At 39.1% G+C, this 23,994-nt stretch overlaps 1 protein-coding gene across 1 annotated transcript; it reads right to left on the bottom strand.

Annotated features, from left to right (window-relative positions):
- Positions 1–293: 293 nt before the first annotated feature.
- On the bottom strand, positions 294–22,786 carry DEPDC1B (DEP domain containing 1B). Its single transcript, XM_063320239.1, has 11 exons — positions 22,686–22,786; positions 21,780–22,045; positions 16,626–16,761; positions 14,267–14,394; positions 10,292–10,422; positions 9,164–9,211; positions 8,560–8,700; positions 4,299–4,465; positions 2,647–2,823; positions 1,790–1,975; positions 294–1,473 (listed from the first exon to the last, which is right to left on the bottom strand). The coding sequence occupies exons 1-11, from the start codon at positions 22,731–22,733 to the stop codon at positions 1,312–1,314; spliced, it is 1,590 nt and encodes a 529-aa protein (XP_063176309.1). The 5' UTR covers positions 22,734–22,786; the 3' UTR covers positions 294–1,311.
- Positions 22,787–23,994: the final 1,208 nt, after the last annotated feature.

Raw genomic sequence — 23,994 nt, 5'->3', positions numbered from 1 at the left:
AATTTTGCTTAAGAAAAAGATTGTTGATATGAAGTCTAACTCATGTGTGAAAGCATAACGGATAGTGATGTGTGAAAACAGATAACATGTACTGTTCAAAATCACATTGCCCAAGAAATATTCCAAACTATCAAACCAACAACCTTGTAATGTACATCTTAAAGCTTATTGACCGGTTAGGAGATTAGCAAGTGAAAATACCATCAATGTTGCATTACAGGATAGTCACCATGTCACTTACTAAAATGTCAGATAGAAATTTGCTGAGATGTCAAGCTGTCTTCTCTCCGGCATAGACTACTCTGACATTCAATACGGTATGAAATGCTGCTCTTAAAATCACTAATGGATGACATGAAATCACCACTCTAAGTAAGTATCAGAAAATGGTAATGCTTTAATAGCTCAAAGGTGCTGTCACAATCAAGTATGTTATATGCACAGTCAAGTTATAGGTACTCATACTTCATAATGCAAAACAAATGAAACCATTAAAGGCACGTACGCTTCAATGTCACATCAATATTTGAATTCCTTTTCCAGAGAAAATGCAAGGCTTCAGATTTTTCTGTTATAATATGTTCTATTGTCAAGCATCCAATTTTATACAAGTATAGTAAGACCATATGGGAAAAGAATTAAAAGACTGTGTTGCTTAAAAGAATGGGTCAGCACTATAGAAGTTAATGGAATTTTGACAGTTGACTCAAGCTGTAATGCACTATATGAATCAGAAAATTAAGAATGAGTTTTTACAGTTTTACAAAATAAATCTTACATATCAAGAGCACTAAAGTAAACAACAGCAAAACAAAATCCAGTGTTTCATACTTATTCAAGCATGTACAGCAAATTAATTCTTCAAACTATATGTGAACAAACACAGCCTACTTCATACAAGAGACTCATTTTCAGGTGAAAACCTGTTCACTAGTTACCAACAATACATTACACACAAATGCATTTATACATTGAAATGCTGGTCAAATAAAACTACAGCAAGTGTACTTTATCACCCATGTAGATTAATCCCCTTGAGTTTGTTTTTGTTTGGTTTTGTGTTTTTTTTGTGGTTTTTGTTTGTTTGTTTTTTTTTTAACAGACATTTAAAAAAAAAAATGTTTTACAAAAATACTGATAATGGCTCACATTTCTACGCCCTCAGTGCTTTCCTCTTCTTTTGACCTTTTCTACCACCTTGGCAGTATCCCCAGTAGTTTTTTTGAGTAACTACATGCTGCTCAGGCTCCTTTTGCATAAGATCCATTGATAATATGCTCTGACTCAGTTTGCTGATATATTTCAAACCATTTACATCCGAAAGCTTCTGGTTCTGTGAAATGGTTGAAAAGGCTTTTTTAAGGCCCACATCAGTACTGGTGGCTTCTGTTTATTTTTTTCTGGAAATAGCACCGCTTCAGTTTCAGGGGTAGGAAATCGTACTCTATACACTTCAGGGTAAGATTTCTGAAACTAGAAAAATACATTAATTTAAGTTAAGAATTCACTCAAACTTGTAATATAAAAAACTATTGAAGTTCCACCTCTGGGAGCAGGAAAACAATTATTTCTCTAGTGGACTTTCTATACCTCTATATAGAAAATTAGGTGATATTTTCTAATATGGCTTGGTTCATCACAGTACTGCTATTCTAAATTATTAAAAAGTTTAAAATCCCCAAGAGTATCTGCTTTTTTAAACATCAATATTTGTCTAGAGACTACATGTCTAAGACTTCATAAAGCTTTTTAAGTTAAAATTAATGAATGCGGAGGAATTTTTATTTACTTGCTTGAGCTTCTTCTTCTTATCTTTCACAGATATTTCTTTATTTGTTGCAATTTCTTCCAATAAAGCTGCCAGTGGCTCTTGAGAGCCAGTTGCCCTTTGGTACTCAAATTCATCTGTACTGATTTGGTGACAAAATGATGGAGGAGGAAAAGTTGCATCAGTATCAGCTCCAGCATATTTTATCTGAAGAAAGAGTAAAAAAACAGCAGCTATATGTTCTGCAATAAATTTGCAAAAACTGGCTGAATCAAATTGACCACCTGAAGTCGTTAACTAGAAAAGATACAGAATAAAGACCCTAAATTATACCTCCTATCCCCTGCACTAATTGAGTGAATTCTAGTAAGTCAAAGAACATGACACAAGGGAAGCCTGTTTAACTCTTGGAATAAGTTAAAAGTTACTTTTTTTCAGTAGAAACTAAAGAATGAAGAACTAAAAAGCATCTTTGAAGAAAACAAAATACGGTATCAGGAAACAGAAAAAGAGTTATGAAAGAACTGAGCAAGTAAAGACGGCTCTAAAAGAAAATCAGAACATTAACGTAACCAATTTTTAACCATCCACAGTTTTTCTCACTACCACAAACATAATTTTCCCATTTCACAGCAAAGATAGTGTTGACCACCAGGAAAAAAAAAAATATTTAGAGTTCTTATCTCTAACCCATTCAAGATTTGCTTAGTTTCCTTTAAATACATAGTTATGGCTGAATATCAGGAGTCAAAATTAGCTCTTCATAAGCTAGCAGAGACAGAACGAAGTCTTTAAGAACTGTCAGACTTTGTATCAGAAAGGATAAATTTGATCTAGAAGCACAGAGACATTAGAGGCTTTTTTCGCTAGATACCTACTTGGACTCTCTGGAGATGTACAACATGTTCCTCTATAGAAGATTTTAAGGCAGAAGGAACACTTAAGATCTCTTGATAGTTGTCCATAAGAAAAGATACTAGTTTAGCAGCAAGCAGTTCATCCAAGTCCATTTCATCCTTTGAGCAGAGAATACAGCGGGAAAATGCCTGAACCATCTGAGACAAAAAAAACAAACAAAACTTTATTGTATATTTTTCTGGTTGGGCGTGAGGAATCAGACTATATTTAAAAACTGATCTTTTAGAGAAAAGATTTTAAACAGCACAATACTTACCGTACTTCCAACACATCAGTATAACAATAATAATATTTTTTGAAAGAAAGTATTGTATACAGTGACATTATCTGAGTGGACTGAAGATGGCTCTTGCCTCATAATCTAACCCTGACTTTAGACTTAAAATGGTTGAATTCCATTTTATTCTCAACACTTCCTCAAATAACCACTGCACATGGCTTTTCCAGTTAAACAGGGCACAAATATTTCAGAGATTTTAAAAATAACACAGGAATTTAACAGAAGTTAAGCACCAGAGAGAAAACCTTAATACTATTATTTTTAAATCAACAAACCACATTTCAGGTCCAGCTCACTTCATGTAGTCTCATGCCTAAGCATTGTTAGAAGAATTTTCTGTCTGTGCACTAGTCACTTCTAACATTAAAAGAACAGAAGGCAATCAAGGTTTTCTGTAATGTACCATAGATTGCACTGCTAAATTAAAACTTAGTACAAAATACTGGGACTGTAAAGGATTCGCTTCTAAAAATAACATTTAGATTATAACATAATTATTTCAATCAAAGACCATTTACAGTTAATTAAATTATAACCTCAGCAGTCAAAATTTTAATTATTTTAATCAAATACTATTCATAGTTAATTAAAACCTTAATTGCTATGGAACAAATTTAGATTTATGCATACTACTATAGGATTTTTATGGAGTGGCTCTACAGCTGAGCTGTCTGTCGCCCTTCTTGCAAAAGACTTGAAAATTAACCAAAAGAAATAGGTGTCCTCCGCCAGTCGGAATTGCTAAGTTATGCCTAATAACTTTGTAATAACATGCTGCTGCAAACATTAGTGATAACTCTGCAAGTAGTCTTTCAGGAAGAGCATTAGCAAGAACTAGGGCATTATAAAAATCTAATTAAAATTACTTTCAGAGATTTCTGTAGTTAAACGATGACAAAAAATTAGTACTGAAATAAACTGGTAGGAATTTTTTTTAAATGGCTGAAAACAGCTGAATCAAAACATTCAGTTACATATTTCTAATTATGACTGAAATAAGCCGTTTATTTCTCTCACACTGTCTGCAGTGATAAAGAACACCAGAGACCTCATCTACTGCATTTTATTTTTTTTCTACTCAATAGTGAAATCAGTGGTGATTGAACTTTGAAAGATAAGGAAACCTGCAAATTCTAAGCAAATTTTTCATTTGCTCACAACTTACCAAGAAATCCCAATTCATCCAAATTCAGAGTAGCTTTCCACATATCTAGAATAGACAAACTGTTCTTCAAACAAGCAAACTATTTTGTATGCGCTCTCCAGGAAGAATCTTTTGTCTGTGCTACTCCAAAAGCATTGTCTAGACCTTTTGCCTTACACTATACATACCAAGGTTCTGGTCCTCACTGATTCAGAAAGAGGTGGCAAATCCTTGTTAACGCTAATTCTTGCCATCATCCTCACCAGCAGCTGTAATCTTTTCCGATTTTCCGGTGGCAGCAGGAGACAGGATATCTGAAGAGCTTCTACAGCCTTGCTGTGTTTTTGCAGCAGACCTAGTTTATGCAAGATCATGAGATTGGTCAACATTTCTCAATTATATATTTCCATAACATTTAGCATAACATTTCTAAATCTGTCTCCCCAAATTCCTTTCCTACTAATTCAAGACTGCATTAGAACTCCATTTCCCAAAGAGACTAGGAAGATATCCCTAGAGCTGGACTACTAGAACTGGGCACCTTGTTTAAGTATTTACAAGATTTCCTTCTGATGCATTGGGAAATATTAATAACCATAACCGACAACTCTAGATATTAGTAGAATGAAAAACTATGTTTTGGTTCATCCTTTGCTCTTTTATAACCCTCAGCTTTAAACAGAACTGAGATGTACGCACAGATGTAGCAACCACATAAAAAAGAAAGTTAAGTCTAGGGCAATAGTCAGAGAATCTAAACAAAACACTTGCTTATGCATCAATGACAGCTATGACAATACTGACATGTCCCTCACACCTCCAGAAGTTAAATCTATGACCAACTCTACTTACAAACTCTTGAGAAAACACAGAATGTGAGCATGGCAGCAATATTTGAAGACTGGACAGGCACAGCAGAATCTGATAGTAGTTTAGATACCTACGAAGAGGTCTCATCACCAAAATGTTATCCACTTATGGGTTTCTAAGGATCAGTGAAGGAGGAATCTACTGCAAATTTGCCTAAATAGCACCATTATCAGAACAAAACAGAAATTAGGAGCAAAATATCTGCACAGCTGAAGTCTGTCGGTAATTTCTTTTAAAAAAGGAACAAGGAAGATGATAAAAAGACACACATCTTTTTTTTTTCCATAGGATAATAGATGTTAGAAGGGATCTCTGCAGATAATCTAGATCTCTCCCCCTGGTCAAAGCAGGGCCATCTACAGCAAGATGCCCAGGACTATGTCCAGTCAGGTTTTGAATATCTCCAAAGATGAGGATTCCACAGCCTCTCTGGACAACCTCTTCCAATGTTTGACTTGACCACCTTCCAAGTAAAAATGCTGTTTTCTTATGTATAAATGAAGTTTCCTCTATTTCTGTTTGTGTTTATTGCCTCTTGTCTCGTTATTGGATGTCACTAGATAGATGTCTGGCTCCCTCTTCTTTATTACTCCCGCATCAGTCTTTTATAGACATTAATAAGATCCTGGTCTCATAATCTGCCCTGGGGTACTCCCTACTGATTGACACCCAGCTGGACTTTATGCCACTGATCACTACCCTTTACGCCCAGCAATTTGGCTGATTTCTGGTCTAACTCACTACCCACTTACCTAGCCTGTACTTCTTCAGTTTGCCTATAAAGATGAGATGGGAGGCACTGTTGAAAGCTTTACTACAGTCTACATCAGCAGTATCTACTGCTATCCTCTCATCCACCATGTCAGTCAATTCCAGACTGTGCAAAAAGTGGAAGCTGTTTGTTATAAAAAAAAAAATAAATAAAATAACAGAAGTGTGCAGTAGTAAGTAGGGCAGCCAAAACAGATAGTATTCCAAGAAAAGAGTGATAACTAACGGTAGTTAATTTCATTTTCAAATGAAAGCTTTTTCTGACTTCAAAGGAAGATTTGGCAAGCACACTAGTACATATGTTTAGAAGAGGCCCCGAGAAATAATAATTAGCCCTAATGAGATTTGTACATAAAGAATCATAAGCTGTGCAAAGAGCAAGTTTAATCTTACCAAGTTAGTAAAATATCTGATGATCACTGGCACCTTAGTCCTGTTTTCTTAGCTATTCTGAAAACTAATTTCAGCTAATCTCTTGGAATAGAAGTGCTCTAGACAGTCTTCATTCAAAAACAGAAGCAAATGAGGCATCTTGATATGGTTACACAAGCCACCTATGATTTCTGCAAATATTTCTCAGGTTTTAAGATGGAGGTTTTAGACATGTACAAATCGCATTATGGCTGCCTCAAATGACTAAAAATATCATCTGATAAACAACACTTTCTTTGCTATTTCCACTAAACAGAAAGCTTATCCACTGAAGGAAGAAAGAGGTCCTATAATCCCTGTGGAAATGTTGTAATTCTCTGAGGATAGCAATATGAAAAGTCAAAGACTCAAAGACTGAAATCTTGGTTTAGAAATGTCTTAAGATTGAGAATTATTGCCAATTTATCAAGCTATACTCCATTTTAAAAAAATAACAGAAATGCAACTGCAGACATGGATCTGCCTTTTTGTATTTTGTAAATGCATAACTTGCTAAGCAATTACTGCTTCACAGGCAGAATTCAGTACTAACATTGACACTTACTAAAAAATAGTGTTCTATGGAGTGTGCATTATCCTCTACATTTCCCTACAGCTTCATAGTAGTCTGTCCATTAGCTTTGTTGTTAAAACTTCATTACATATAGAGCAGAACCCAAAACTTTCCCTTTTTTTCTTTCAGATTACCCCCCCCCCCAAAAATCATTTCCATCTCCCCCCCTCCCCTCACTCCAAAGAATCACATTTCGAATCTCAGAAGAGAGTGTGAGTGGTTAGAAAAGACCTTGCTACCGAAACTGCAGATCAGGCATCCCTGCCTTATATTTACTCGTTTGTTTTCTTACTACTGGTTCTAAGTAGTTTTGAGTACAAAAAGAAAAGTTAGGCTTCACCACAGGTAGGCTGAATTGTCTTCTTGAACTCCCTCCACCAGCTAGATAGGGAGCATGGTCTTGAATTATAAAAAAAGTGGAAGAGATACCCACGGGTCATCTGGTCCAACCCCATCCCCTAGTCAGTGACAGTGCTTAAATCAGGTACCCCCAATCATCCCACTGAGGCCAAATGCAGCTTTTTAGCCCTTCAGGTACTTGGGTTAGGTGTCTGGACGAGGCTGGTTAGGCAAGACTAGGCAAGAGAAACATGACATTTTCAAACATATACCGCCAGTAATTTAAAGTACATTGTATAAGCATGAAGATGGAACACAAACTAAGTGGTGCTTGAAAGCCTGTATTCCCATGATTTTTTTGTTTAAATCTATTTTCATTAGTAAGGAAGGATTCCATAACACCTCATTTTTTGTGAAAGAGACCACAAAATTACTTTTTCACTTTTTGAGACAGTGCACAATTCCCTTTGATTTCCACATAAACATTGGCATGACTTCTTTCTTCTCATTTTTAATCCATGAATACTGTGAAATAAAACTTAAAACCTGAAAGACGTGAAACACAATGGAAAAGCAAACAGAAAGACAGTATGAAAGCAGAGGAAGAATTTTTAAAGATATTACCAAGAATATCTGTTTTCTAGGAAAAAGAAGTCTGAAAAGGAACTATATTCAGTTTGAAGCAAGACTGTCAACTAACAAAGTATTAAAAAATACTAAATTCCAGAAGTAAAAATGTTATTCTTAATTCCTTTTTCATCTCAATAGTTTACTAAAAACAACGTTGTTCCCACTTTAAGAAACTCAGAAAAGTCACATGCTACAAAGCATGCTTACTTTTCAAGTTAGATGTTCTTTTCTGAAATGTAACTATAAAATGTAATCAGATATTTTCACATGTACTGTCTTTCAATAGGCCATCTATAGCTACAGGACAGGTGAATTTGATACAGTACGAACCCTTAAAAAGTTATAGTTAACAACTAGTGCTTTAAAGAAGCAATAGTTTAGATGATAGTCAATGTCTCTTCTAGGTTTAAGCAATGAAAGATTTCAATTTCCTTCAGATGTAACATTGCCACAGTTAAAACAGTCCTTACAGCCCTAATCCTTTTTAATCTAGACTTCAGTCAAGCAATTTCTAAAAAGCTTGTGTGAGTTTTTAAGATGCTTAGGTATTTGTAAAAAAAGAAAAATCTGTTAAAATATATCTGTTAAATGTGGGAGTGGTAGGCAATGAACAGAGGCCTTTAAAAATGATAAAGACAAACTATGGAAGACTTTTGAACTAATGAGATCAAAAAGACACAAGAATAAAACCACCTTGTGATATGAAATAAATTTAAATATTAAACTGTTCTCCAGGTAGAACGGACAAGGCAGCTCCTAAAGAAATGAGCTGCGATACTATTTGGGTATGGTAAATTAATTCCAGGAAGTTAATTCCAAAGAATAATTTTTTCATAATATCCTCCACTACTTACCTAACACACTAACAAAAACATCAAAAAAATGAAATGTGAGAAGAGGTTCTTTCATCTGGCCAAAGTAGTCCACTATAGTTTTGAAGACATCTCTTTCAAATCCTGAGTATGTAGGCTGCTTCAAATCTGAGCAGCTGGGCCCTACAAAGAAGGAAAACAAAAAAAAAAAAAAAAAGAAAAGAAAAGAGAAAATTAGTATGCAGCCACCAATCAGATCACTATTTTCTATTCCAGCCAATAAAAATGCAACGCCAAGTAGAAAAAAAAAAACCACACAAAACTTAGACTCATTCTTCAAAATAGAGGTGAAATTGTATTGATCTATTGAATTGATCTATTTCCAATAGCTCTAGTGAAAACATATAGTAGAGGAAAAAAATGAATAGAATAGTTAAACCTTTATATATTTCATTGAAATAAGCTGCACTGGCAGCAGAATATTTGCTGGCTGATCTTTTCCAACTTTGTTTAAGGCAATGATCAGAAAAAATACTGACTACAAATATGAATAGGATTCGATAAAGTGGTAAAGGCACAGTCGGTTCAATTGATTTTTATGGGGGTGAGTTGGTTAATTTTTTTCCCCCCTCCTGAATTTACTTACAATTTGCTAGACATTTCATTGCTGATAATATCCAGTGAGGTAGCTCCTCTGCACAGGAGAGAAACAGACAGAAATTAAAAGGAGAAAAAATGTGAGAAAAATGTTAAACTATAAGACAAAAAGCGAAGCTGAAAATTCTTTAAGAAGTTTGTCCTATAGTAGATCACCTAATTGCAAAAGGCAGGCTATACCCTAATGTAGGATCTAGTTTGAATTACATCTATGCTTTAGTACTTCCAGTACTCAATATAAATCATTTATGCCCACTGCTCTTATAACTCAATCAACAAAATGGATCATATCACAAATATCACAAACCCTTAACCCACCCTGCAAAAATCAGCCAAGCTTGTTCAAGCTACATCTTCACTAGCGCGTTAGAGTGAAATGGTTACTTTGCACTGAAGATGTTAAAAACCACTCATATGTTCAGTTCTGGCATTTCTGCAAGGAGGAAGCTAGTATCTTCAGGTGCTCCATTTGTCTTTAAAATAAACACGTATATGCTCTCAGGGAGCTTTTATTCACGAACCAAACCAGGTTCCAATCTCATATTTCACTTCTCTACAAATCTTGTAGAAAACACGGTGGCAATAATATTGTGATGTATCACAGCAGCAAAAATACTTTACTTCCTCCCTGATGTGCAGAGCAGTTTTAAACTTGGCACTAGTTTCAAAACACTGATTGAAAACTAAAAACTGAGAAATTTTAAGCATCTCTCAGTGTATGTTTTGAATCTTTCACAATTTTTAACACACATTTCCCTCCCATAAACACTCTAGTTCAGACAGTTAAGGGCTGGGCTGACATATCCAGCTTGAAGTGAATAATATTGCTATCCTTATAAATGAAAAGTTGCTGCTCTTTTGCCTTCATCTTTCAACCCTGCTAAAGCATGAATATGTTCAAGAGAGTAAATATGGAATAAACACTGATTCTTACTGTCATGATGTCCTCTGATGGATGTCAGAGGACAACAATGGCATACTTCGTAAGAATTCTAGTCTAAATGTGGTGATGAAAGTATAAAGATGCTACATGTTAGTATAGATTAGAACTAGTACTTTTTTTTATACTAGTAAACTACAGTATAAAAAAGTTAAATGTAAACTTTAAAATACTCACTTGATTTATCCTCTAAAGTGACAATGCCTTGCTTATTGACATTGTATGCATTTTGGACTATATGTTTTGAATTCACAAGTTTTATGTCTAACACTTCATCCAGAGAATCCAAACCCAAGACCTTCTGTAATCTGTAAAAATACATAAACACATAGTTCATATCTCATCTAATCTGAAAAAGGCAAATGTAGTATTAGGATAGATATGATTCTGAAAAAGAGACCTCTCCATTTCACAGAATATTAAAGCCAGAAGGGACCTATACGGGTCTTGGAGTCCAACTCCCTGTTCCTCACAGGACTGCCTAAAACTAAACCATGTGACTAAGAGTATCGTCCAGACACTCCTTGAACCCTATAAGCTTGGTGCTTCCCTAAGGACACTGTTCCAGGGACCAACGACCCTTTCAGTGAAGAATCTTTTCCTAATGCTCAATCTGAACTTCCCCTGATACAGCTTCATTCCATTTCCTTGTGTCCTATTGCTGATAAAAAGAGAGAGATCAGCACCTCCCCCTCCACTGTCCCCCTAGAGGAAGTTGTAGGCTGCAATGAGGCCACCCCTCAGTCTTCTCTTCTCCTAGCTGAACAAACCAAGTGACCTCAGCCACTCACAAATCACCATCTTGGTCGCTGTCCTCTGGGCACATTCTAATAGTTTGATGTCCTTCTTGATGCGCCAAAACTGCACATAGTAGTGGAAGTGGGCTGCACCAGTGCATTGTAGAGTGGGACAGTCACCTCCCTTGACTGGCTGGCTATGCTGTGGTTGATGGACCCCAGGACACACTTGGCTCTTTGGCTGCCAGGGCACATTGTTGGCTTGTATTCAACTTGACATCAACACAAACCCCCAGATTTCTTTCCATAGGGCCGCTGTCCAGGCTCTTGTCCTTCAATATACGTATATTGAGGGACAGAATATATGTATAACCAGGGTTATCCCAACCCAGGTGCACAGTCCAGCACTTGCTTTTGTTAAATTTCATACAGTTGATGATTACCTAGCTCTCTAGTCTATCCAAATCTCTCTGTAAGGCCTCTCTACACTCAAGGGAGTCCACAGCTCCTCCTAATTTAATATCATTGTCAAACTTGCTTAATATACATTTGATTTCTGCAGCCAGATCATTTATAAAAACATTAAAGAGCACCGGCCCCAAAATTGCGCCCTGGGGAACTGCACTGGTGACTGGCCAACAGCCTGATGTAACCCCATTTAGTATTACCCTTTGATCCTGACTCATTAGCCCATTGCTCATACAACCTATTACGGGCTTGTCTAGCTGTGAGCTGGACAGTTCATGTAGAAGGATACTGTGAGAGACAGTAGCAAAAGCATTGCTAAAATCCAAAGCCACCATATCTACTGGTTTCCCTTGGTCAATTAAATGGGTGACCTTGTCATAAAAGGAAATTAGGTTGGTCAAGCAGGACTTTCCCCTTGTGAACCCATGCTGGCTATCACCAACAACTGCATCGTCTCTCAAGTGTTTTTCAATAACTCCCAGAATAACATTTTCCATAATTTTTCCAGGCACTGAAGTAAGACTGACAGGCCTGTACCTACCAGAATTTTCCTTCTTAGCCTTCTTGTAAATTGGGACATTTGCCAGCTTCCAGTCAACTGGGACCTCTCCAGACTCCCAAAACCATTGAAAAAATAATGGAGTGAGGTACCACAATGACATCGGCCAGCTCTTTCAGTATCCTGGGGTGAATCCTATTGGGCCCCATAGATCTATGCACATCCAGCTGGAGCAGCAAGTTTTCGAACAATCTCAGGGTCAACTGGGAGTTTATCGTTCCCTTAGTCACAGTCTTCCAACACAGGGTTCCAGGACCCATCATCGGTGCTGAAGACAGAGGTTAAAAAGGCATTAAACCTCATCACTTTGCCTATGTCCTATTTGTGAGGTGACTGACTTCATCAAGCAAGGGACCAATGTTTTCTCTGATTCTCCTTTTGCTGTTAACATATTTTAAAAAGCCCTTTTTGTTGTCCTTCACAGTGCTGACCAGCTTGAGCTCTAATTGAGCTTTGGCTGCACAAATTTTCTCCCTACAGTAGTGAACAGTATGTCTGTAGTCCGCCAGTGTCGCCTGCCTTTGTTTCCAAAATCTGTACACTTTCCTTTTCTGTCTAAGTTCTAGAAGAAGATCTCTGCTCAGCCAAGCTGCCTTTCAGCCCCACTTGCTTGACTTGAGACATTTTGGAATTTCCTGCTCCTGTGCTCTTAAAAGATGGCTCTTAAAAGGTGACCAGCAGTCATGGACTCCAATACCTTCAAAGGCAGGTTCCCAAGGCACCTCAACAACTAACTCCGTCAGCAGCTCAAAGTCTGCTCTCCCTGTATTCAGGGTCACTGTTTTGCTGGCACTTTTTCTCCTATCGCTGATGATTTTAAACTCAACTACTTTGTGGTCACCATTACCAAGACAGCCACCAATCACCACTTCACCCATGAGTCCCTTTCTGCAAACAAAAATTCTAGGAGGCCACCTTTCCTAATCAGCTCCCTTAGCACCTGCACCAAGAAGTAACCTTCAACATGAGTCAGAAAATTCCTGGACCTGCTTGTGTCCACTGTATGATATTCCCAGTTGATATCTGGGAAGTTAAAATCACCCATAAGGGAGATGCACCTGCTGCACCAGGCAGGAACTTGTTGCCATTGCCCTCTATCCCTTAAGTCGCCATTTTTGCCCAGGTGGAGACAGGGTAGGGAATCCTCCGTACCATGTGTCCTGTCTGCCTGACAGGCCTGTCCCAGGGAACGTAGGGTGCAGTTCTAGCAATCTATCTCAGACTCCCTGATACTCCTCAGCCTATTCACCTCCTCCCAGAGCTCTGTGACTAAGCAAAGGAGTTCCTGTATCTGGGCGCAGTAGCGAGTAGCATGCTTACTACTGTTGTCTAGTACTGGCATAAAGGCAGGGCACACCCTGCAGCCCAGCACCTGGGTGGCAGTGTGTTCCTGACAGAGCTCTGTCTGGGAAGCTGCATCAGTCGCAGTGGGTGCTGAATTTAGAGTGGACATGGCCTACTGCCAGCTGGATAACGTTGCTCCCTGTATGCCTTTCCGCACAAACTGCGGTGCCGTGTCCCGTTTGCAGTGCTCCTGGTTGATAGCGCTCCATAGGAGCTTCTTTTTTATGTGTGCGGGAGCTTGGCTGCAATTGCTCCTGGCCCACCCAGGTCTCTTCAGCCACCAACACATGAGCTGTGGGTTTCCATCAGGTCTCTCCACTCCTCAGAGCTTTCCCCAGTTGAGGAATTCCCTGTGCATTGTATTAGAGTGCTCCGCTGCAGATAGTGCTGGAATCAGAGCTGCTTGCCTTGGCATCAAGCTTATTACATGGAGGTAATGTGCTAGGTTTAAATGAAAGTAATCACTAGTAAGTCCTGTGCTATAAAAATAGCTAATGTATATTATTTTATTCTCCTGCATAAATAGTCTAAAGAAATGCCTGTAACTTTGCATATGATGTTCCTGTTGGAAATAGTAACGAATGTCCGAATCTCAAAGCCTTCTGCACTCAATTAGCTACTCCATTTTGTATCTCATACGAAGTGTCTCCATACAAAGTATTGTACTTTTCATTGAAAGATTGCATTGTACAGAAGTGCTTCTATTTCAGAGCAACAAGAAAAAGAGAGAAGGACCAAGGGGAAAAAAAGTGATTAAACAAGGTAAAGCCCACACAACAATAGGCTTTATAACACAAAAAGACTTATAACACAACAGAGAAAATGTCAAAAGGTATTAAGTACAATAATGTTTCTTTGCAAACTTTATTTGCTGAATTCGTTAGCCAAACAAGAAGAGGTATAGTTAGTCTAGCCACTATGGCTTTGATCGCAGCGATGAAAAGGGAGTGGGTGAAATTACAAGCCTTACCAGAGAAAACAGACAAGACTATTACCTACTACACAGTTTTACGCTAACAGCAAATGACTCACAAGTATACTCACCGTGACAAAGTCATGGATTTCCATATCTCTTCTATGTTTGTTTGTGTTAGCTCTCTGCGGAACACAAGTTTGCATGCAGGTACTTCCCCTATAGCTATACTGTGTCGCTTGTACCACATCTCAGAGTTCTGAAATCAGAAAAAACACTTCTCTAACTACTGACTTTTCAAGTATTGAACAATATAACACATTTATAGTACAGCATGCTCCCTAGTACAAGTATTTTAAATATTCCTAAATTCCAGTAAAGTCTCCAGGATGTAAGTGACTATTCAGGTTTCACAGATGTGCAGCATCTTTTCTCAGTTATGTAACATCCAAAGCTGAAAAATTATGTGTGCCAGTACAGCCATTAAAGTTCATGAGTCAAAGGCCTCTAGTCCTGTGTTCAGATCCTCTCCATAATTAAAATCAGTTCAACTCACTTGTTTTCAACTACCAGTCTAAGATTAAACATCTGCTTATGGAAAAGTTATTGGGGAATTATTAGAAGAGATATCAAAGACTGATATTCACCTTTGTTCAGAATATACTGATCATAACTAAACATTAAGTATGTTGGCAGGTTCTATACATGAAGAAAGCAAAAGCAAATATCTACAGCTGGAGACACCCATCAGATCTAGTCCACCATTATAACAGAATAAAGTATGCAGGAGACTACTATCCTTTACTCAACCTTCACATGCAAGATTGATGCTTGAAGATTATCAACAATATGTTGATGGGTGAACATACGATACAGTTTGTGTCAGCAGTGTACTTTTCAAGGCAAAACTCCTAAGCATTCCCAGTTCTTTGATTTACATCACAGAGCAGTCATAGATCATATTAACGGCGCTCCTTCTGATCACAACCAATCTACAAAATGCACTCCTGGAATGCACTTAATTTCTACAAACACTAGTTGTCTGTCATTCCATGACACTAGACTAGAGCTAGTTTGAAATAAACAGCACCCTCTGAAATTAGTATCTGGTCTTCCAGACCAGTATTTCACTACACAGACCTATGCCCATCAATCCACACACAGCCCATAAATGCTCTGATTGATGCTGGGGCAATTTAAGGTGCCACTACTTTCAGCTACATGTCTACTTCACCATTCCAGCGGAACCTACAGCTTTCTATAGAAGAACCAGTAGAAAGAAGCTTACTCCTTTGCCTCAGTTACTTCAGCTTACAGTCCAATGTATTAACCAAAATTGCCAATGAAAGATATTTTGAGCTATGCCAGACTGTATGCTTTTGCATCCGAGTAAGATTTATATAGGCAGTCCTTTGCTAACGTTTATCAGGTCAGGATGCTTGGATGGAAATTTAGACCAGACAGTTGGAGGCTATAACATGTTAAAACTGCAGCAGATACTTGCTCAGTAACTAAACCACTCTATTATCTTTACTTGTCTTTGGCATTATCTTTTCTTTCTTCCCTCTTAATCTTCTACCTACTATTGAAGTTCTAAGGACCATGCTTTTTCCTCTTCAGAAGCCTGCTGTACATGAACGGGGCACTCGATCTGCATATGAGTAATTGGATTACAAATTTGGAATAACCATTCATTTGGGACCTCTAGATGTCCAACAAAGTGGTAGGAGCTACTTTTTCAAACAGTTTGTTGATCACCTGCACTGATAAGCATCAATAAGATGGCCAAAATTATCAAAGAAGTCCCAAGACTTCACAAAATGTGAGAACACTCACACATAAAATGCACTGGAGGAAGGGTTTAGAATATACATAAGTCCAGAAGTCCAGGCTTCTAAGGTATCCAAAAGTTGATACAATCTTGGTTTATTAATAAAAGCAACAATTTTTTCAACTTTATACAGTCTGGACCAATCCATATAAGTATGAGGCAGAATGATTCTCCAAGCTTACAAAGGGCAACAATGAAACTAGGATCACTTCTCCTTAGCCACAACATATTCCTTATGGAAAAGGAAACTGAATCACTAACATTCTCATAGCAGCTAGGAAAAGGGTAATATATGTATTCTGCTACAGGGAGTGTCTGAATATGTATTACAGTGTAAATGACAGTAAAGTAACTATTTTGTATTGTATAATAAATGCCCTATTGGAATTTGATCAAACTGGAATGCAAGCATGCTGGCAAATAGAGCCATGCTGAATTTAGGATTCTCAGGACATCATAATTTGTAGCAGAAAGAACATTCAAAACCAACATCCCCAGCAAATTGTTAAGAACAACTTTACTTCACATAAATCTAAAATAAAGGTATTTTACATTTCATTTTATCACCAAGTATTTTGTGCCACAACAAAGAGATCACTAGTACAGTTTTGCTTTCTAAATATGCTTATGTCTGGTGAAATAAAAACTGGATATCTTACCATTGTGACTGATTTCACTGGCATGTGTTCTTGGGAAGTTCCAGCCTTCGGTTCATTCCAGTCTGGAAATTTAATTACTTCCTTTCCACATGAAGTTTTTTTGGGATATGGTTTCAGCGGTGAGGAAGGAGGAAATCTACAATTAGAGAGTATTTTTAATGCTTCTGAACTCCACTCTATTCCATATTTACCAATGCAAAACTGTAGTAGGCCTTCACATGCAAAAATACAACAAATGCTTTGGGCATTCACAGTGCGACTTAGTTGCCTGAAGACTGGTGTTAAGTGACATGTAAAACGTCCTGAGGTGTCTTGTTTGGCCTCCTTCTGCTGCTTCAAGTCCTTAGTACCTCCCTTGACATAGCTGAGCCTTGGGTGAATGTCTGATATCCCAGTGCCTCTCAAAGAGCAGCAGCTGCCTATGCATAGGCAACTGACTCAGGTCTTCACTAGAAGACGCTGATCATACTGAAAAAGCTGTGGGTAGATTTTCCCCATGTCAAGTGCACTGCTAGCATGCATCTCCTAAAGCAAAGCTGCATAATTAAGTCACATGACTAATGCTTGGCTTTAGTTAGTGTCCATGCAAGTGTCTGCACGAAATTTTGTCCACATTACCACGTTCTTCTGTGTTTACATGCTTTCTATGTGAAGAGCATATCCTGCGGTTCCTTTCTGGAGTCTTTTCCAGCTGGTTGTAGAGGAAACTCATTCACTTTTAAAGGCATTTAAAGAAGTGCCTTCAATAAATCAGCAGAAATAAACCCTAAGCTAGCCTGTGCAGAAAACAAGGAAAACAAATGATCCCAGATCACATTCAGCTCAGTCACATCTCCAGCTTGACCAGAATTAAATTACTGCCAAACCTACATCAAACCATTTACAAAGGCATTAATGGCAACACATCATAAAGGCAAATAAGTTTGATAGCAACATATCAGACTGGCACAGATCAGATCTTGTTTACTTGCACTTCTGGTTTTTAGATGCTAAGATTCCTGATGCTTCAAGAAATTGCTTCAGCCTCACTCACTTTTTAAATCAGAACAGACAGTTATGTCTGCAACCACACAACAAGAGCTTGTACGATGCTGGGTAGCATGCATTTATATCCAACCAGAAAGATTCTCATGCTTAAGAAATCCTCAAGTTTTCTCTAAAATTTCACCCCATTCCCTCAAGGCAGTTCCAACACTTAATTAGTTTTTAAATTATTTTTTTACTGCAATTTTGTTAGTCCAGTAGTTAGTTAAACGCGTTATGTTTTTGGCTACACACTGAGCCCATTTGGCATATTCTACCACACTCTTCAACAGAATATCCGCAACACAGGGCGATATCACTTCCTTCGGAAAATCCCTGAGGAGAAGTAATAAGCACCTCGCTCTAATCCTCCAAGACATATTCTGCCTTTTAAAAGTAATCATGATTACACTGCAGATGTTCAGCTGTTCAGTGTTCTCAACTGTTTTTCAGTCATTCATTATTTCTTGGAGTTTAATGTTAAAACATCTACAGCCTTTTTTCTTTGCCTTACAGTATTCTCAACGGTTCCCTGTTTCCCCTCCACTCCTTCACAGTTTTTAGCTTTATGTCATTTGCTGCCCTGATTCTTGATGATGCAGTAAATGAATGAGTTCTTACAAGCAGAAAGAGGAGGTGCATTCTCCTTTTTCAGGTAGTGTTACAGCAAGATCTAGATAGAGACAATTTTTTGGATGGACAATGAAAAGCCTCTGATTCTATGACGAACAGAAGAACGTTACCTAAATCTAGCAACTGAGGAGCATTCCAAGGTCAACATGTCAAGATTAGCATGGTTTACAGCCATCAGCACTAGTTTTAGGAGTTTATACAAAGAGGAAATAGAGATACCTGTTTGTGTCCAGAGCAATGGATAGAGAACAGGGTCAACTAACATCAGTATCAATGGTATAACAAGTACCACAGATGAATTCCCAGAAGTTTACTAGCAATGCAAGAGTATTAACCCTTTTGCTTTTAATACAATCGCTTAGATTCCAAAAAACCTAAAGCTTGATAGCTTCCAAAACTGTAACTTCTCATTTATTATTGTAGACTACACTGAGCCAGTAAGTTAGGATGCACAGACAGATAGTCTTTGCTATTTTTAGAAGCCACAGTAGTTCTCGCCTTCACATTTAATACTTGCCTGATACTCTCAGGCAAATCAACATTTGGCAATACCACTTTTGCATACTCTGTGGAGCGAAAAAGAGCAGACAACTACACTTAAATACAAAGTTATGAATTACACAACTATGCACCATGAAGTACAGTAACAGTAAATTAACACAGGAATTTATGGAGAAGGAAGATATGAAGCATATCAAGGTTTCCAGAGTAAGCACTGTCAGTGGAATTAGAAGTGACTTGTACTGCTACCCGTATCAATACGGCGAGGAATGTATTTACAATGTAACACTAGGAAGGTCCGCCAGAGGGAGCTGCCAGGACACTAAATACATTAATAAAGGCAGGATGGAAACCCGATGTTTAGCTCCACAGTTAGGAGAAAGCATGTTTTAATAATTAAAGCCAAACACCAAAACCACGACTAGCATACATAGTCTATTTATGCACCAAGCCCTAAGGGAAAAAGATAGCTCCAATTCAAGATGCATGAAAGGCATGCAGTTTTAGTCATAAAAACCTGTTCAATTAGTAACTTGGTTATCTTTTGAATGGGAAGTGGAGAAAAAGCATCATTAAGATAGCTGTAACAAAAGAACTCCCTTGTCCAGTAGCAGATCATTAGGCAGAGCACATAGTAAATGAAAAGCACAGAAAAATTTCACCCAACCAACTTCCACAGCCTGCAGCTCCAGAAAGTTATGGCTGAAAATATGAAGGAGAAAAGGGCAAAATAATTTGAATATGTCATGATGCCAATGCAAAACAAACAAACAAAAAACCCACAACTACACAAACAACAAACCCAAACCAAAGAGATCTGTAGCATAATACCAGCAGTTACCAAAACCCACATTTAACCCTTTGACAAAGAGTCAATGCCCAGAAAGAAAGGAGACAAAGTACTTAACACCCATGGCACTAGATAAAATAAGCTGCAGGTAGTGCTGTCCTAAGATGAGTAGACAGAGCAGGACCGGGTTAGGAACATACCAAACCACTAAGACGCCTACCACCATGTGTTGTACCAGCACATAACTGCTTTTCTAACTCTGCTTAAACAAGTAAAAAGCCCACTGCACACCACTCCTTTATGTTTAACCTTCTCCAGGCTGAAGTCAAGACGTAAGATCCTCTGCAGCTCCTCTTGTCTTCCATGCCTGTTTTCCAACCTGAACTAGTTGATGACTAGGTAAACTGTCACAATAGCTTGTCCTTCTACAGCAGCCATAAGCAGATGGCCAGAGAAGAATTTAAGAACAGGACAAGCATACATGATACTTCCTCAGCATGCTTTCCCAGCCTTCAGTCATTTTCAGCTTATAGACTGCAGAGCCACATAGTGTTTTTATATACTTCACAACAGATTTTCTTGGGTGAGCTTCTGAAAATATCTTCAGATACAAGTCCTTTGATACACTGGGCCCTTGAAATTTGATTCCCAAATTGTAAATTTTGTCATTTTCCTTGATTAATTGTTACATGGAATTTCCCTTTATGGAGCTAAGTTTGGAGATAACATTAATTTTTTATTTCCCCCAAATTGTTTAAAATTTCTTCCATTAATGTTGATTGAAATTGGTTTGAATATTTAACTTATTTGTCTGGGAAGCCATAGCTTCCCATGTTCTTTCCTTCAGAAGGCAGGCTAAAAACCAGCTACTACTTTTACTGAAGGATGTCATGCAGTATCATAAAGAACAAGTGGACTAGGTGATAATTTGTTACTGGAATTAAATACAAATCAGATCCAATCTAACTGTAAATCAATTGAACTGCACTGGAAGAAGTTTAACATAAAGCACAGTTATTCTATAAGAAAGTATCTTAACCCAAGTTTGCTTATCATAAAGTAAAATAATTACATCATACACACCTCTTACGTTTAAAGTATTCTAAGTCAGCAAATAAAATTAGAAGAGTAATGAACAACTGCACTTACAGCATAGGTGTACAGACTAGACAGCAAAAAAGTTTAGGCATGCTCTACAAACAAACTAGTTAAGTTCATAGACCAAAGTGAAAAATTGACTTCATCCACATCAAGTGGAAATTCAGTATTACATATATTTTTCCAAAGACAATATTAAGAAATCATTACAAAAAATTAATACATAAAATTTCTTCAAGTGTGTAATAATGTATGTAATAAATAGAAACATAGCATTATTGTTGACCTATTTTTCCTATTCATCTGCATGAAGATAGCTCATACTTTGTCAAAAGAAGACTCACTACGATGTAAGTTACAGATCCATATTTAAAGGTAATGGTCATCTTTACACTACTTTTTCACTGAACAGGACACTACAAGTGGTACAAATTCAGAACCCACAAGTTCAGAACCCAAACCTTAACTGAGGTCACAAGGGGTCAAAGAACCCACTCAAGTAATGCTAAGCTTTCATTACAAAGAAAATTCTTTTCCTCTGTTAACAAGCCACCAGTTGACAGGCTAAACAGAGATAAGTAAGTAAGCATCCTTGAGGATGAGCAAATATAACTTTTTCTTTTAAGACAATTTCAATCTACAACTCAAGAAGTACAGAAAAAGACCATATATATATCACGAGTTTGGGGAGAGAGAGGACAACTGGAGTTGGACTCTTAGTGGCATCCTCACTTCCATCAACGTCCTCTTCATGTGCACTTTTCCAACTCTGACAAACCTGATGTCTACAAACAGTAAACAGAACTCACTACCTTGTAAAAGTTACAAAAGCTTTTCTTAGTATTTGTACAAAGTAATAAAGCTAAAGCGGCCTTCAAAAATATTAAAAAAAAAAAGACCAAAACCAAAAACCAAACCAAGCCAAACGTTAAATCACAACAGTTGCCTATCACTAAAGAAAATGAAGTCTCTAAAAGGAAGGTGGAGGGAAGAAACATTAATACCTTTTCAAAAGCATGGTACAAAAACATTCGTAAGACCAACACACAGAAGTCACTACTCCCCATTTCCAAAACACCAAATTTTTCAGTCATTGTATATAGGTTTACCTATACAAATGGCCATCATCTTGAAAATCCTCTTTGCCCCATCTTCCTTTAATATCTTCAATAACGTGGTTTTTTAGGAATTTTTTAAGTAGCTTAACCGTTTGATTGCGAGTCACTTCTGGGCCAAAGTTTTGATTAGAGCCAAGCAGTTCATGTAAACAGTCCACTGCTTCCGAGGCTTTAAAGCAACGCTCGTAGCTTTTGAAGCGACACCGATGCTTCCGTAAAGGCATCCCAGCACGAAAAAGTTCTATTATCTCGTTCCACTAAGGAAGAAGAACAAAGCAAGCTGTTATGGGAGCTCTTTTCTTAGAAGCATTTTAGTTGTACAAAGTGAGATCAGAATGCAGACAGATCTGAATGTGGAACTACATACTTTTTTGATCATTTGCGTTTACAAGCACACTAAAACATAAGACTATGATTTAAACAGTTGAGACCTGAAAACAAACACCACATTTAGGAAGCTGAAAGACCTCAAGACCCATACTACCTATGGCTCTACAGACACAGCTTTAACCTCCCCTTGGCTTTTAACCTGACAAAAGACTGGCCTAAAGCTTGGCTCTGCCACCACCTCAGTCTCGCATGGGTCCCGCCGCCCCACACAGACTCAGCGTACGGAGGACCGACACACGGACGGCAGTTGAGGACCGTCGCGCCGGGCCCCCACCGGAGACTGGCTGCCTGGGACAGGCCCAGGGCCCTCCTGGGCTGGCCGCAGTCAGCCCTCAGGCCGCAGAGGCGCGGTCAGCGGGGCAGGCCCAGGCGGCCAGACTGCCTCAGGGCAGCCAGCCGGCAGCCAGGAGACTAGAGTCGGGGGTACGGCAGCCCCACCCGGGCGAGGAAAGACTACGCAAGGGGCAAAGGCAGGGACGGAGCACTCCGGCCCAGGGAGGCACTCACCAGCCGGGTGGCGCGGTAGGGCCCAGGGCCGACGAGCCCCGGCTCCATGGACGCGATCAGGCCTCGCCGTCTCCACGGAAACCGGCAGCCGCGCGCGCCGCGCCCGCCGACCGTTTGAATCTAGGACGGACGGGCACCGCCTTCGCCTATTGGCTGACGGCGGCCGCACGTGACGGGGCCGCACCGCCTTTGATTGGCGGGAGGGGAGGACCCTTTGGCCCGCCCCGCCCCCGCGGAGGGCCAGGCCCGCCTCGGCACCGCCCCGGCCCTCGCCCCGGCCCCGGGGGGAGCGGGGGTTTGTCTGGCCGCCGGTCTACTTCACCGCGCCAGCACAGTCCCTTCCGAGCTTGCCCGCGGTCCTCGGGCGGAACGCTGGCGGTGGGACGAGGGGCAGGGCGCCTGGGAGGGGGTTAAGCAACGCCTTTAGGTAGGCCCGGGCGCAGGAGGGGAGAAACTCGACTCCTCCCGCGCCGGAAGAGCGGGAACGTGCGCTTTGCGGAAGGCTGCAGGGGAAACGGTTTAAAAACAACCCTCTGCGCAGCGCCCGTGAGCCTTTGAGGTGGAAAATGGTGGAGGGAGCGGGGAAAGGGCAGTTACGGGGCAGTCCAGGCCGGCATCTCGTCACGCGCTTCAGTGGGGCGTTTTGGCTTCCCAGAAAATACGTTACTTAATTTTTAAAGCGAGCATTAACCGTGTGGTGGTGGTTGTGCGTCCTCAGTCAGTACGTGGCTGTCACACAGTCAAACCAAATCGAAGAAATATCATTTGGGTGAGTTGCCGCCTTGATAATGAGAATACAGCCTTTTCATCAATTTACAAAAAAAACAAAAACAAAACCACCCCAACAACAGGCAAACACACCCCAATTTTTAGGACTCGGTTTCATAGAAGTGCAGCTAGTCATACTAGTGTTTCTCCTCCACCAAATCTGAGGAATACAAACTTTCAACCCTAATTCCCCTCATTATCAGTAAACATTTACTATAATGTTAACAATTTTGCTGACTATTGCACTCCTAGCATAACTCAAATGCATAATCTGCTTCAGCACATAAGATGCACAAGTTTTAGGCAGGAAAACAATGCAACTATCCCAAATCATGTGATTCTCACAGGCTATAGTGTTGTGCTTAGCAGGACAGGGATTAATAACACTTTGTACTGCTGCTATTAGCATAGTTACAGTATATGCAGCCTCTTAGGACACAGCTATACAACTCACTGAAACAATGCATTCTTTCTCCAACTGCTTCATAACTTACAGAAAACTAAACCAGTGTGCAAGAACTTAGGCAGTAGGAATCTGAAA

This window comes from Chroicocephalus ridibundus, chromosome Z (assembly GCF_963924245.1).
Source record: "Chroicocephalus ridibundus chromosome Z, bChrRid1.1, whole genome shotgun sequence".
Classification (NCBI taxonomy): Eukaryota; Metazoa; Chordata; class Aves; order Charadriiformes; family Laridae; genus Chroicocephalus; species Chroicocephalus ridibundus.
Note: the sequence above shows the minus strand (reverse complement) of the source record. Positions and strands in the feature narration are given on the sequence as shown.

Coding starts and splice junctions, on each gene's coding strand:
- DEPDC1B (XM_063320239.1), bottom strand. CDS start 22,733: ATGGAGCCGGGGCTCGTCGGCCCTGGGCCCTACCGCGCCACCCGGCTG. Junction 22,046..22,685: donor CCTACCGCGCCACCCGGCTG/GTGAGTGCCTCC, acceptor CTTCTTCCTTAG/TGGAACGAGATAATAGAACT. Junction 1,976..2,646: donor TACATCTCCAGAGAGTCCAA/GTAGGTATCTAG, acceptor CTCTTTCTTCAG/ATAAAATATGCTGGAGCTGA.